The sequence below is a fragment of the Lutjanus erythropterus genome, chromosome 20, assembly GCF_056507025.1.
Source record: "Lutjanus erythropterus isolate fLutEry1 chromosome 20, fLutEry1.hap2, whole genome shotgun sequence".
NCBI lineage: Eukaryota > Metazoa > Chordata > Actinopteri > Lutjaniformes > Lutjanidae > Lutjanus > Lutjanus erythropterus.
In genome coordinates this window covers 1517810-1533535 of record NC_139336.1, presented here as the reverse complement: position 1 = coordinate 1533535, position 15726 = coordinate 1517810, and the positions used below count along the sequence as shown (strand labels likewise).

The 15726-nt window shown below is 39.1% G+C and overlaps 1 protein-coding gene across 2 annotated transcripts in view; it reads right to left on the bottom strand.

The window, feature by feature from the left end:
* Positions 1-8806, bottom strand: part of nrg1 (neuregulin 1) — a 49003-nt gene extending 40197 nt beyond the window's left edge. The window contains exon 1 of one of the 2 annotated variants that reach the window (XM_084746091.1): positions 7293-8806. In XM_084746091.1, the coding sequence (XP_084602217.1) occupies positions 7293-7998 (706 nt within the window). In that variant the 5' untranslated portion in view covers positions 7999-8806. The remainder of the gene's footprint in view (positions 1-7292) is intronic. The other variant, XM_084746090.1, reaches the window with a different exon arrangement.
* Positions 8807-15726: the final 6920 nt, after the last annotated feature.

Sequence of the window (15726 nt, the reverse complement as noted above, 5' to 3'; positions counted from 1 at the left end):
TTTCTTTTCTTGCTCAACTGTTATCAGCCAAAACATGTAAAATGATGCTCTGACAGAGGATGTCTTCCCTAACCAATCAACCACCAGAATACAGTATTGATATCACATGCAGTGGTCTGATAATAGTTTCCATGTCATCCTCAATACTCCACCATTATACTGTTCATGAGTATGATGAACATCATGATACTTTTAAACATTCAGCTCTCCTAGAACTGGATCCTGGTGTGAGCGACAGACTACTGCATGAACTGCATATGTTCACTTTCCTTTTCTACTTGAAATCTAGATATTTAAAAATAATTGTGGAGGAGGTCATGACCATTTTGGAACTATAGTATATTTCATTTAAATTATATTATTTAATACATACTTGTGTTGAAGGCATTGTTTGGGAAAGAATTAGCTAACATTAGCATTAGGTCATTGACAGACTGTAAAGTGTTTGAACATGAGACCAACTGGATTTTTTCAAATTCCTGGACAAAGATTTTAAAATGTCAGACTGAGTGGTGCCTTAAAAGCAGTGTAGAAGGACATGCTGGGGCAGGTGGACACACACACAGCCACACGGGACAGATCAAAAGTTAGCTGTAGAGCAGCAAGCACAGCTCAAATCACAACACCTTAAAGTGTAATGTATTACAGTTCAACAACATAAACAGACTCCACATAGGCCATAAAATTAAATCAATACCTCTCGAAAAAAAGAAAAAAACAAAACCCTTCATTCATAACCATCTTGAAAGCAGGCTTTATTGAGCTGCTGTTGTATTAGTGTCTAAATCAGGAACCAGTTTGAGTTCTGTAGGTATAGAATTTCACATGTTAATTCCACAGACAGAAAAAGCTATTTGTCCAAATTAGGATTTTCATGTGGACACATTGCAGTTCCCATCAGATGTTCCACATGTTGCTGAGCCTGAAGCTCTGAACCACCTCAGAACCTGAGAAGTCTGATTATCTCAGCATTTATGGATGAGTTTAAGATTGGCAAAATTAATGAAATTATCAAAACTTAACTTATTTAATTTCTCAAGAACATGGCAATGATGTGATTTTCTTGTATAGCATGTATATTGATCAATATATGACTTGAAGCTGAGTCGAAGACTTTAGGGCTAAGCAACTGATCCTCACTGATCCCAGAACTGCCCCTGGACTACAGTAAGTAGTTATTTGAGATCAAGTGTAAAAAATATTTGGACCCCTGTCAACAAGCTGTTAATTTATTTAATCACATTCCATACTAAAACCCAAAATCTTGTGGGTGTGGCCTTTTGACATGAACTGCGCAAGTCACAGAGATGAAGGAGGAGTTCTTTACAATTCATCATTCACTTACACATAAACTCTTACATCTGTGTTTTGCTCAAGAACACTATGTGTAGCCAGTATCAATAATACAACATCATTAAATTATTAAATCCATATATATATAATTGGTGCATTATTATCTTAATGGCAAAAACTGAGTGTGGGATTTATATGCATACAAAAATATTGAAAAAAAAACTACAGAATTCCAAACAGATGCAAATGGAAAATCCCAGTGGAGGAGACTTTAGTTCCTGATTTAAAAAAAAAACTAAACCAAACATGATTTATCTATGGTTTCATGGTTTGTCATGATGGTGGCAATGATTAATAGAATCTAACAATCAAAATAACATATAAATTGTAGGTTTTCTAAAATGACTTCTCCACTAAAGGCAGCTGATTAAATATGAAGCCACAGACCACATTCAACTAGACTGAAAATGAATAATTGATGAGTAATAATAATGTCCATAATATAGCCCCATTATTCTCATGATAAGTATCTATATTCATTTATCTGGATGATAAATTCTTGTCCCCAGCATCGTTAGAGACTCTTAGTCTGTTGCAGAGCAGATTTAAGTAAAGATGAACACTGGCTGGATGTTTTTGTTTTCCTCCTGCATAAGGCAAAAGTAAAATGTAACCCGCAACATTAAGCCAACCAGCAGAAGATTAGGTCAGATAAACGCAAACTGCTCAGCCACTACACTCTAGCAATTATGAGATGCAGCCTAATTCTACCAATGACAGGGTTGTAACATACAGGACAAGTAGTTTGGTAACCTGTTATTTAACCAGGAGGGAGATTTTGACAAAGTTGAGAGAGTTTCAAATAATTATACACACTTAGTGGCCAGGTTGGGTCCACCTAGCTAAAACTAACACAGACTCTAACACAGCCTCTGATCCAACAGACAATGTTAGCGTCATGGAGGTTATAATGTTCAGTTTGTGTTGGGACTGTTTTAGAGGTGTTGTGACTGTGTTCAGGTAGTTTATATTGAGAGGTGTTTCTTATATTTTATCTATTTTTATCTACTCCCCTGTTTCACAGGAAAACAGCGCTACAGAATCAAACAATGGAAGTGAATGGTGACCAGTTTTCAAATGTAAAGAAATAATCAAAAATCCATAAAATGCCTTCGTACTGCTAGTCTGGTGTAATCTAAGTCTGTTTAAGCCCAGACATAAAGTTCACTTGTGTGTGCACTTTGCTACACCACACACACCCAGTTCAGATGGTGTGCATGCGCACATAAATGTGGCTCCAAGCTGAGAATCAGTGAAGATTCAGGCTAAAAACATGGTGTAAGTAATGTCTTTCAAGTCAACTTGACATGTCAGGACTTTAGGAGACCTGGATTACACCAGACAAGCAGTATGGAGGCACTTTGTGTTTTGTTTTGTTTTTTTCCAGTTGTTTTTTCCAATCGAAAACTGGTCACCATCCACTTCAGTTGTTTGGGAGATTCTGTTTTCCTGTGAAACTCCAACAGTGTGATGTGAGCTTTGAACTGACATGAGAGTGAGTAGATAATGACTGAATTTTAATTTTTGGGTGAGCTCTATCTTTAAGTCTTTTAATTAATCACAAGTGAGTTTTGGATGTTCATGGATTAGACCAACTATTCCCATTCCCTTTACAAGCCAGTTGAGCCAGCCTCATTGCTATTAAAATGGCAGATCTGGAAAGTTGAAAAGGTGAGTGGGGAGACTGAAATATCCCACTTGTACTGATGCAGAAACTGCAGCTAATAAATCATAAAAAATCCACATTATGATTAATTGTGGATGGGTTTCAGGAAAAAGAAAAAGAGAGAAAAAAGATGCTATGTTTGCATTTACACACAAGGCACAGCAGCATGTCTGCTCCTGTGACATTAAAGTGCACATGGAAACATTCCTGTGTTAATTACTTAAAGCAGCATCTCTGATCATTAAAGAGAATCATTTGTATTTGTCATTTGCATCCAGTACATACAATCCTCACACACACACACACACACATCTTTTTTTCCCATTGGAAGGGTGAAAAATCCACACACTTATCCACCAATTGCATCCCTGCTCTGATATCATGGATCTTTGAATGTTCCACACCGGTGGAGCCAAGAGATGCTAACGGCGCATCTTGTGAATGTCTTCTGTCCAGGTGAGTGATCTTGATTAAATTAAACAACTTTCTGGGTAGTGGAATGAAGATTAATATGTATTGTATTTCAGTTTGTCTTACCTTTATCACAGCTGAAATTACACTAGCTATTGTTGCAATTTACATTAAGCTTTCTACAATTTATGAGGTAAGTTAGCATGTAGCTAAATTTACAACATTAGCAAAGTTCTCTATCAGTAAATGGTGGACATTAAGTGGCTCTGCTCATGACAATGTCCCTGCTTCTGGTTTGCCTTGTTGATCAGGAAAGAGTAGCGGGCCTTGATACGTCCAGGGGGACAAGTTCTCTCTGGATACAAGTTGTCCTTGAAGTACCTCCTGACTGTGGCAGCATCACCGACCCCATTGTCCCAATAGACAGCAGCCCTCTGCTGTAGTGCACCATCAACAGGTGTCAATGGGAATTTTACCATCAGTATGTAAAGTGTACAAAGTTTTAAAAGTGTCTAAAAAGCTGAAACAGAACTTCTGGAATATATATATATAATAACCAGATATCTATATTTGTATTTTCTGTTTATTTCAGAAACTGAGTGTTCATGCATTTCTATGCTGCACCATGTAAAGCTTCTCTTTCTGGCAGTAAAGAGCTTAAACCTACCTGATGACCGTATGTTCTCTGACCGGAGCCCTGTAGTGGTCAAATATCCCAACTCACCAGTTTAAAGGGTCATTCCACAACACTATGGCTATTTGACAACTGCATTTTTTCCCTGCTTTGTCTTAAGACTGGGGAATTGCTGCACCTCCAACTTCAACTTTGGGGGTGCATTAAACCCAGTCAACTTGGATATCAACCACCAACACAATTACAGAAGAAGAAGTAGTAGTAGTTCACGTGTGCTATGAGTGAAGGTGCCAACGGACTCTGCGCATGCAGTATAAGGATGGTAATAAGATATCAGTGTCATAGTTTTCCTATGAAAATTGTCTGGCTCCACCACTGCCAACATGGGCACAAAGATGGTCAAAATTACAGTTGCTACCTACACAATGTGGACGCTGTGTGTGAAAATGACAACTGTGTCGAATATAGCAATGACAGCTGCATTGTCCACTGCTTTGAATCAGGTGTAAGATATTCATCATGGACCACTTTGCTTTAAGAAAGTGATATATATATATAAATACTGTCACTGCTAAACCTGCTTTATGTCTTTTGTCTTTTTGTTTGCTAATTTCTGACAGCAGAACTTGAAGCTCAGAACTCTTCGTTTTGGTGAACACACCTTGCCTACACGGGGCAGAAGAGGGAGTCTATATGTTGACTTTTATTTTTGTGGGTACATTAACATCAAGGAAATGATTAACAGAATCCATGATGGATTCCACAGATGACTGTAAGCTGCGGGAACACTAGGGTGAGCACACCTGCAGCTACTGTGGCACCTTTGACTATAATAGCTTAACACTCAAAATGAGGGTTCACTGAACGCAACGTCTGCTCTGTCAAAATAAAGAATGTTAGATCAACCACATGAAACTTTATGAGGCATCTGAAAGCACTTGGTGATGTGAAAGTGCCTATGGATGCTTTAGCTTAGCATCTGCATCTAACGTTAGGTTCCTACTAGCTTTATAGCTAATGGAGGTAAATTTCATTAGACTGGCATTTGCTAAACATTTTGAAAACACAATATTTGTTTATTACACTTGTCCACATTGAGTGCTGGCTTTGGCATGACTAAAAAAATAACTGGGTAACTTAATCATCCACGTTCTGCTGCCACCATCTGCTCGCTAAAATGAAACTGACCATTTTAATTAGTTAATTAATTAAAGTTGGCTACAGGCAGGTTACACGTTTATTGTTGATCATGTAACGTTACAGGCTTTTTAGGTCCCATCATACTAGGTTTGAAAGGCTGAAGGGATATGTTAATTTAGTAGGGGTGGGAACCTCTCTACACCTCACAATTTGATTCCATTTTATTCTCATTCAGAAGGTTACGTTGCAATTAGAAAATGATTATTGAAGCATATTGATCCATCAGAGTTTTAGGTTTTAAGCCAGGTGTTAAGGTTAGATTTAGGGTTAGGGTGATTGGAGCCATCTGCAGTTGCACACGCTCAACCATCCTCACCAAAACTCAAGAAGTAACCTAATTTAGAATGTAGACAATGCACATATTTATGTCCATTATGTTTCACCATCCAGTTGGCTCAGCTGTAACTAATGTCCAGTCCATCTTAAAACATTTTAACGAGCAAACATAATGTCAAGAACTGGCTTTTATATTTCCCACTGTTAACTTTTCTTACTAAATTTAAAATCTTTTGAGAGAGAATTGTGATGCATCTATTATTTCTCCCACCTTATAATTTACTATAGGTTATAAGTTCAGATAAGTTAAGTAACCATTAGTTGAAGAACCAGTACTCTCTTGTACACTCTTATTGAAAATAGCTCACAATTAGTATTGCATGCTTAATAATATTAGCAATATTTTCCTGTTACCCTGAGTGATATTAGTCTGCATCCATTGTTTTTAATCCAACTTCTCTATATTCAGAAAAAACATTGATATACACAGGTACATGCTTTAAATAACTTGAAAAGAAGACCATATGGGATACAGCCAATGACAGAATGCTCATTACAACCATAACAGACTTGGGACGTGACTTGGACTAGTGACCATAGACTCCAGACTTGACTTGTGCTTGTGACCAACGACTTGGTCTTGAATGTGCAAAAAAAAAAAAAAAAAAAAAAAAAAAAAATCTGCTCTGCACCACCAGTTTGCCCAAATATTTGTCAGCAGGTCACTGGTATCAAGCATTTGCCCACTGTGCAGTCACAGTTAGTTAGTTAGTTACAGACAGTAAAGTACTGAGCCTCTATCCATGTTCCTCATAATTAAGAAAGCAGTATACGTTCACTGAGGCACTGGTTGAAAACTGACCCTCCACCCACCACCATCACCTTAGATTAGCTAGCCCAGATACAGTGTCATAAATCACAGTAATGTGACTACAACAGAAACGTCATGGTGGCGAGCCACTGGCAGACAGACAGTATTAGCGGGTTGTTTTTTCCCTGCGGCGGAGGAATGGAGGGGGCATCAATTAGCCTGGAGCAGGCTCTGACCTTGAAATGGAGCACAGGCAGAAAACAGGAAGTCTCCGTGTACCACAGCCTGGAGTTTCAGTTTGTGTCCTGCATCATTTATTGATTTTCACTTTTTCATATGACTGGAAATGAACATCCACACATTTTAGGGATTTTCCATATCGTATGCTGCCTACCACCTCAGACATTCAAAATGTTACCATAAAGACATGCATTTATGGCCATGTGCGTGAATCACTGTGGTATAATCTGAAGATTCATTAATTCTTTAAGAGGAGGGAGCAAATGCTAGAAATTATACATTCACTGAGTGGAGGGTAAAGTAAGCTTGACTACAACAGTTGTTCCCTGCACACCTATCTGTGTAGCAACATTTCAGAAGCTTAGTCATGGGCCTCTGTGCTACACTCTGCAAGTCACAACGTGTCTGCTTTCAGGACTTCTCCTGAAAGCAGACACTTCCTGGCACAGTTGATGCAAAACAGCATTCATGGAATCAATAATAAAACAGAAAGAAACAGATCTGAATTAGTTTCATTAGCTTGTCTTTACAATGATGATTGGACATCAGTGTCCAAGGTTAAGCAGGACTCCAGCCCATAGTACATCCTATATGGTGATGTTAGAGGACAAGTTTGGAACAAAGGACATAGTATATGTAGTATATATATAAAAACTAAGCCCAATCCCAGTGCTTTCCCAGAACAAGTGTTGGGTACTTACAGATTGTTGGGATGGCGATGTCATTTAATTCCTGTGTTGTCTGAAGGTAGGGATTTTGCTTTGTGATGGTGGGACGTTTATCGTTGTATCTCAGTGTAACAGAGGGATCAGACTGAGTCACTCGTGGAGACTGAGGCACGTAGGGCCCTCGTGTGGATCTCTCTTCCACTAAAACATCAGGATGTCCTGTGGTAATGGCATTGGTGGTGGTCAAGGAGACTGTAGACGGAGATGAATGAGGAATTGACACAGTTAGTCCCATTGTGGGGTCAACTGATATGATAATCGGGTCCTGTCCGATGCGTTTAGGATCTAAGTGTGTGGGTGGTTCGTACTCAAAGATCTTATCCACGAACACCCATTTGAGGCCAGCTGTGCAGAGGGCTAAGCTAAGCAGACAGGCCAAGATGGGTAGGATGCAGATTTTCTCGGAGTGCAGGCAATTGTTAATCTGTTCCATTTCTATGCACACGCAGCAGGTTCCTGGCAAGGCCACAATTCCCAAAGCCCCCAAATGCTCCCCATCACCACCACCACCTCCCTCTGCAGTTCCCTCTGCGCCCTCCTCCCCACTCTCACCAGCTGCCTCCGTCTCCTCTGGTTTCTCCTTGGGGACTTGTCCAGTATCAACAGTAGAGCTGGTGGGGGAGGTCGATCCAGGAGGGGGAGCTGGCCCTGCAGAGAGGTCCTCCATTCCCTCAGTCATCCTGTCCAACTGCTGGATGAAGGGTCTCTGAACAGCTCAACTATTAACTCAGAGCATCACACAGTGGCTGTCTGCCACCGGTCTCCACTAGTATGTTTTCCATCATGAGGCCGCAGATTCAGAGCTGGGGTTTCCTGGGGAGGTAAAATGCTCTTCAGAGGGAGTGGAACCTTGTTAACAGTCTGGGAGGTATATAGTCAGCCTTCTGTGCATAAGGAAAAGGAGTTCCTTACTCATGCTTTCTCACAGCAAACAAAATCCTGAGTCTATAAATAGAATCGTCAAATTTGCTGCAGGCAAAAACAAAAAAATATTGCCAGAGATTTAGATTCCTCAAATCTTCCGCATGGTCTAAGGGTGAGCAACGGTGGAATAGCAGCGCTCACTCACCTGAGCACTTGGGCAGCAGAGGCGGTGTCGATGTGACGGGCCGGCTGCAGCTGCAGTAGCTGTAGTGCGGAGGACAGGACGGCCAGGCACTGCAGTGGCAGGAGGGACATGCTGTCTTGTCTGTGGAGCTCCAAGTAGCTGAAAGGCTGAATCATCAGGGAGCGGCAGGTGCCCTTCCTCTCAGCGCAGCCACAGAAACAGATGAGTAAGGGGAAAGAGAGAGAAAGAGAATCATAGAGAGAGGGAGGGAGGGAGGATGGGGGGGGCTGCAGCAGCACAGAAGGGCAGAGGAGACGGGATACTCCCCTTTTTCTTCTCTCACCCCTCCTCTCACTCTTTCCTCTCCAGTGGTGAGCAGGGCAGCCTTCCTCTCTGTCTCTCTTCCTGTCTGCTGGTGTGTCCGGGCTCTCTCTGCAGCCTGCTACCAATCCCAGTACAAAGCATCCAGCTAAGCAAGTTCCTACTTGATCCAATTAGAGCGCAAGTCAGCGAATCACAGGCAGGCAAACTGCTGTAGCCACCCCCTCCAGCACCACTCCCCATTGATTATGCTGATACTAAAGGGTGTGTTTTTTGTCAAGGGGAAGGAGCCAAGGAAGCAGACATATGATCCACCCCAGGAGGATGCAGCCATTGTGCTCCACTCTTTTCAAGTATCTGCATTCATTAGTGGAATAACATAATAACACACATGATAATCATAATGAATAAGTCAATGACAGAGAATACACACACACTTAGTATATATGTGTATATATATATATATATATATATATATATATATATGTATATAAATATATATATAATGTGTGTGTATACATATATGTATACATTATATATACATATATATATCTGTGTGTGTGTGTGTTTAATTATATCTGCGTTTAATTACTGACGTTGTGGGGACATAAACCTGTTTACACACACAAAACAGTCCCCATAACACAGTGGTCATTGTATATATGTGTATGTTATACACCAGTGGTTCCCAACCTTTTTCCCTTGGAGCCCCCTACTTGTATCTAAGGAAAGCTGAGCCCCCCAGACTGAACACAGACTTTTGTATAAATTGCAGGTTCATACAGGTGCTGGAAAACCTTGAAACCACTTGAATTTAATGTTTTCAAGGTCTGAAAAGTGCTTGGATAAAGTGCTTGAAACGGTTTGAAACTGTAATCACATTACTTTCATAATAAATTGCTGCCTGACTGAATTAGTTAGTTAACTTTTTAGATAAAGAAATACAATAAGTCAGATATTTTCTGAGCCAGATTCTGTAGGAAGTTAATGATTAATCATTAATTGGTTAATTGCCATTAAGAATTTGATCAATTAAACGTATTAATTGATCATTAATATATACTCTAGAAAAAGCATTAATTGCACCTCATTTGACATTGTTTTGGCAGGAACATTCATTGGATAAAGAAACTTATTCAATTTAATTTAAAATAAAATGTTAACATGTTAATGTTATAAAATGTAAAATGTTTTGTATCTTATTAATCATTAATGATTCATCAATTAATCAACTGTTAGCATTTCAACTGAGGAAAATGCACAGTATGTGTGACCCTAATAGGAAGCCAAGTCTACTTACAGACAGGTGACATTAAACTTCTGTCACAAAACATCATTCTGGTTGATAAATAAATAACAAATAACAAATAAACAAATAAATATGTCATTTACCACAGCTGTGAGGAGCTGAAAATGATTGAAAATGCTTGAACAGTGATTGAATTTGATTTTGGAAAAGGTGCATGAACCCTGAAACTGTGATTTTAGTTAACATGCAAATATGATTTGAAGGACCTCAGAATAGACAAAGTTTGGGAACCAATGTTATATACAGTGTTGTGAAGAAGTTCTAGCCACTTTAGATGTTTCACAGAAACATTTGTCGGAGAAATTTATTTTTCAGCTTCTGAATTAGTGGGTCGATCGGAAATATTATGTTTTGGAGTCTGAGATATGACTTTTTGCAAATAGAGAAATATTCCACTGTGACATTTATTTGTTGTTAGTAAGAAAGTAACAAAGTAACAGACCATTTTCTAAATTAAAAAAAACTACACACTTAAACATGTTTTGAACTGTAAACTAAATAATACAACTGTGCTGTGATGTAATACATCAATGGTGGTGTAATTATTAACATTACTTCTAATAAATTTGTAAAACATTTGCAAATGGCTCAAAATGCTACCCACTGTTTTAAATCATCCTGAGTCATGCAGGGCAAATGTGAAAATAGAGTTGATGGCTTGGGACATATGTCATGAGAAAGACAGAATGCTATGACCCTCTAATCAGGGGGCCCACCTTCCCCTGCCCCGATCTTGAGTGGAAGCCTGTGAAACAGAGCTTATTATTACACTGTATTTAGCTAACCTTCTACTTACAATTTTTAAAGAAGTCACCAGACTACATTCTTTCGCTCGACTAATCAGAGTTTAATTTTTTTTTTACAGTTGGATGAAGTGAAGACGTGCTGTCCATCTTTATTTACTGTCATTTCCTATTGTGTAGCCAAAGAGCCACGTCCCCTACAGTGGTTGTCCTGTGCACCACAATTCCACTCAACCCACCCTTCCCCTTTTTTAAGCATATTTCAGAATGATGCAGTGGGTGAGGTTGGGCTCAGACCTGGTGATGCAGTCACACTTTTTAAGCATATAGCCCAGTGCATGATTAAACATTCATACCAAACAGGTGCTAATTGTCAGCTACATAATATGTAGGTTGAACTGAAGTCAGTAACTGATACAGAAACAACTGTGCATGGAGAATTATTCTGGGTGAGGACCAGCTATACTGAAAATGTGATACTTCTGAAGATGGTTTAAAACCCATCAGTGAAGGTCTCTCAAGCAGAAATCTCAAGGTAGACAGTCAGGAGGTCCAAGCTCTTCTGCAGAAGCACAAAGAAACGGGCAAAATAGAGGATCGAAAACATAGTGTTCGGTCAAACAAACTGTGAAGCAGACAAAAGGCATATCAAGCTGACTTCTCTTCACTATCAGAGTGTGTCCATCAGCTCCAACCAGAAACCAGCAGGACCCTGGTACGTCCATGTACAGCCCAGAGAAGTGTGATCAGATGTGGTCTTCATGGATGTCCTCCAGCCATAAAGGTATTCTTCTGACATGGCAACAAAGCCAAGCCACTCACATATAAAAACAAAAGAACTGGGGGGCAGAAAAATTCCAGCTTCAAGCGCTACAAGGATGAATGTCTGCAGGCAACAGTGAAGCATGGTGAAGGTTCCTTACAGGTTTAGGGCTGCATTCCTGCAAAGTGAGTTGTATTTTTGGTCAGAATTAGTGCTTTCCTCAAGCACATCATTATGCAGCACCATCAGGGAAACGTCTAAGTCCCAAGTTCATTCTGCAGCATGACCACAACCCCAAACATACAGCCAGAGTCATAAAGAAGTAGCTTTAGAGAAAACAGGAACAGATGGTGTGGCCCCACAGAGCCCTGATCTGAACAGTGAGTCAGTCTGGGATTACATGAAGAGACAGAAGCAACAGAGACAACCTAAATCCACAGAGGAACTGTGGAAAGTTCTCCAAGATGCTTAGAACAACCCACATGCAGACGACAAAGGGTGGTCACACCACATATCAATGAAATTTAAAATTTTAATTGTTTAAAATAAACCTTCATGAAGATGGATCATTAATTTTACAGGAAAAGAACCCGTATAAATATAGTGAATGATAGCTGAATTACATTTATCTGTGTCAAATAACATCATGAAATAACGCTGTGTGTTAAATGCTGTGTGCTCTGATCTCATCATGACACCCAATACAGCTGAGCTGGGAGGGGCACAAAAAGAAACTAAAGGTGAGTGCCTATTTGTTAAATTAAAAATTTAAATATATCCTCAATACCAAAAATGATCCAGTCATTTCAGCTGACCTGAAATATAAACACAGAAATATTTCCTAAATCATAGTTCCAACATTTATTTGGGTATCCAATTTGTCATTTAATACCGGGAGTATTGATCACAAAACTCACACTTCCTCTCATAGCATGGAAGTGTGACAGAAAGCCACCAGACCGTCAATAAAACTATTAACTCCCCAACCCCCAGCCATTCAGCCTAATAGGCTAGCAGCACAATCCAAAGTCTTCTTGAGGAGTCGGGGCTTAAACAAGATGAAGACAGTCACAAAGGTCAGGTCACCACCACACTGAACATTGACACTGCTGTGACCTTTTCCAATCCTCAGACAGAATTAATACCAGTAATGGTATCTGTGGGAGAGGGCTTCCTGTCAGGCCCCTGAGTTAGGGACCTTCATATTGATTGACTTCTCAGCATTTTCACCCTCTTTATAATGGGGCCAAACAGTGACACAGGGAATAAAGAACTGACTGAGCATGATATGTTAAACATAGAATGAATATTTAACATTAACATTTATGCTACTACTATACTATTTATTTATGATCTCTTCTGGCTCTCAGTGGCTGGTCAGTCTGGGCTGGCAATTAGACAAATTTCTATTTCCCAAAAGTATTCCTCTTCAGCATGTAAGCCAAGAGTCGCACAAATTTTTTATGCCACAATTGTTCTTAATCGCTGCAAGTGACCCAGACTGATCAGCCAATGAATGCCAGAAGAGAACATGATAGAGAAATTATGTGACACCAAGATACAAGAAAATGTGCCAATGAATGTGGAAATGAATACATCTGAAAATTAATGCAGAAATGAATTAATGTGGAAATAAATATATGAATGAGTACAGAAAAAATATTTTTGTCCCTTTGATCCATTTATTTGTTCTTCTTTGGCAAATTGTTGATTATATTGAACCTATCATGCTCATTTATTTATTTATCAATTTACTTATTTTCTATGTCAATTTTAAGCCCCAGTATATTTAAAGGGGTTCATTTCACCCCCAAATCAAAACTACATATTTCCCTTGACTAGCTTGTTTTTAATTTTTTTTTTTTTTTAGGTGTGAGTTTCAGAGGTTTGGAGATATCAGCCATAGATATGTCAGCCTTCTCTCTAATATGATGGGACTAAATGGCCCTCGGTTTGAAATACATTCAAAAAGTTTAAAAACCAGCAAAAATCATGACCTGGTTACTCAAGACAATCCACACAACTGATTATAAGCAGTTTCATGTAGAAAGTACTTTCTTTCTAGAAAGAAATAGTTCTGGTGGTTTCTAAAGTAGTTCTGGTGGATCCTACTGAAGAAAGAAAGCAGTTCCTACATAAAACTGCTCATAACTAGGTCTATGAATTATCTTGAGTAAACAGGTCATGACTCTTGGAAAGAGAAAGAAAAAGAATGCCATTTTTTCCCATTATAATGGGGAGAAAGCAGATATCTCTGAAACTCTGCAATTCACACGAAAAAATTAATAAATAGTACTACAGGCCAGCTGAAAAATTTGTATTTTTGATTTGGGGGTGAACTGTGCCTTTAAGCACTGCATTGCTGAAAAAAAAAAACACACACTTCACAAAGCACAGGCTCTGAAGCTTTCACATGCTCAAGCTGGGGGATGTGGGAGAGACATGGCACTCAATTGTGTGAAAAATTCATGTGGTTATGGGGTTGGGGTGGGCAACAAAAAGTGGAAGTATGAAGGTGTGTTTAAACACAAAATGAAGCTAAAGTTAAAGGCAACACTAATATGAATTTATTTTGGAAATTAATAGAAAATTAAGAGCCACTGATTTTCTCTGTGCAGCACACGGTTAGATGATTTTTCTTACAAGTAAAAATGAGCAAAACATTGTCCTGTCAGTTTACATACAGCAGAAAGTAGACTACACTTTGAGTGTGGTGATGAATGATTTGGCAGTTTTTATGTTTAGTTAATCCACTGGTTCTCAACCTGGGGTTAAGGCCCCCCACAAGGCCTTGACATAATTTCTAAGGATCAATAATGATTGGGGAAAATAAAATAAAATGTTGCAGTGTGCTGCAGGGAATGCGAGCCAGCTCACTTTCTGCAACATCAGCCCCCTTAAGGGCTTCAACATGAGGGTCAAATATGCTAAATATAGCCGTAACAGCTACCTTGCTAATGCATCAAGCTATAAACAAAAATAACAATTTCAAACAGAGCCACACAGACACAAGCAATGACAAAAAGTAATATTTGTTTTGTAACATAAAACAGCAAACCAACTACTCAGTCCAGCAAGCATGATGGGAAATAAAGGCTGTACTTCTGACATGGAATAGATTTTATTTAGTCTCTTTGTGAAAATCAAAGTGAGCATGTACATTCAATTCAATTCAATTTAATTCAATTTTAATTGTACAGCATCAAACCATAACAAATCTCAGAGCACTTTTCAAACAGAGCAGGTCTATACTGTACTCTTCATAAACCCGATCGTTCCCACCAAGAGCGAGCACTGAGGCAATGGTGGCAAGGACAAACATGGGAAAACATTTTTCTGATTCTAACCCAGTTCTGATTGGACAAAGACACACACACACATGTGTCACAGCATCATGCTGAACCAAACAGTTACAGCCAGTTTTTCTAGACATCACTAGTCTTGCCATAGCAGACAATCAGAAATCTCACCACAACTAATTGGGGATTTCTAGTGCAAGGAAGTTGTTTTACGGGTGGCAAACACCCCTTACATTTTTCAAAGATATGCCTTATCATAAACACAAAACAAAAAATGTAGACTATCCTATGAAACTATGTTGAGCATCAGCAGCTGTAATGATGGATGCTTGAGTGTGGGAGGAACTGAATGTACTGTGAGTCCATCGGGCGGTGATCATGCAGAGAATACAATACAGTTATATCATATTGTATCACATTGTATCATATTTTCATATATGATGTTTTAATATATTTGGGTCTGAATGAAGAAACAGCCCACATACCTACCAATGAACAACAAGTTTACTTGTACCTATTAGAGGGACTACATCATACTGTGTTGGTGGATGATTTCTTGTCTGCAACAGGAGTAATCAATCTGTACTTTTAACTATTATGCCTGACTAAATAAAGTTTTTGAATTTTTTGAAATGTGGGTGTATGAAGTTCTGTGTATTACCTACAATAGATGGCAGACAACATGTTCCCAGTTTGGAGACGCAGCAGGAGTACTGGTGTAGAAAACCGAGCAGTGTACAGCAGCAACACATATTTTAGACACCTAAAAAAAATAATAAGTTGTTGAGTTTAAGTGAACATTATATTACCATTATATAAGAATATTACATGATTAATGGACAGGACCTATGGTAGTATGCAGTGAAGAATGAAGGGTGATGAAGAACTGTGCAGTCCCCAGGAACGCTTCCACAGTCCTGGTAG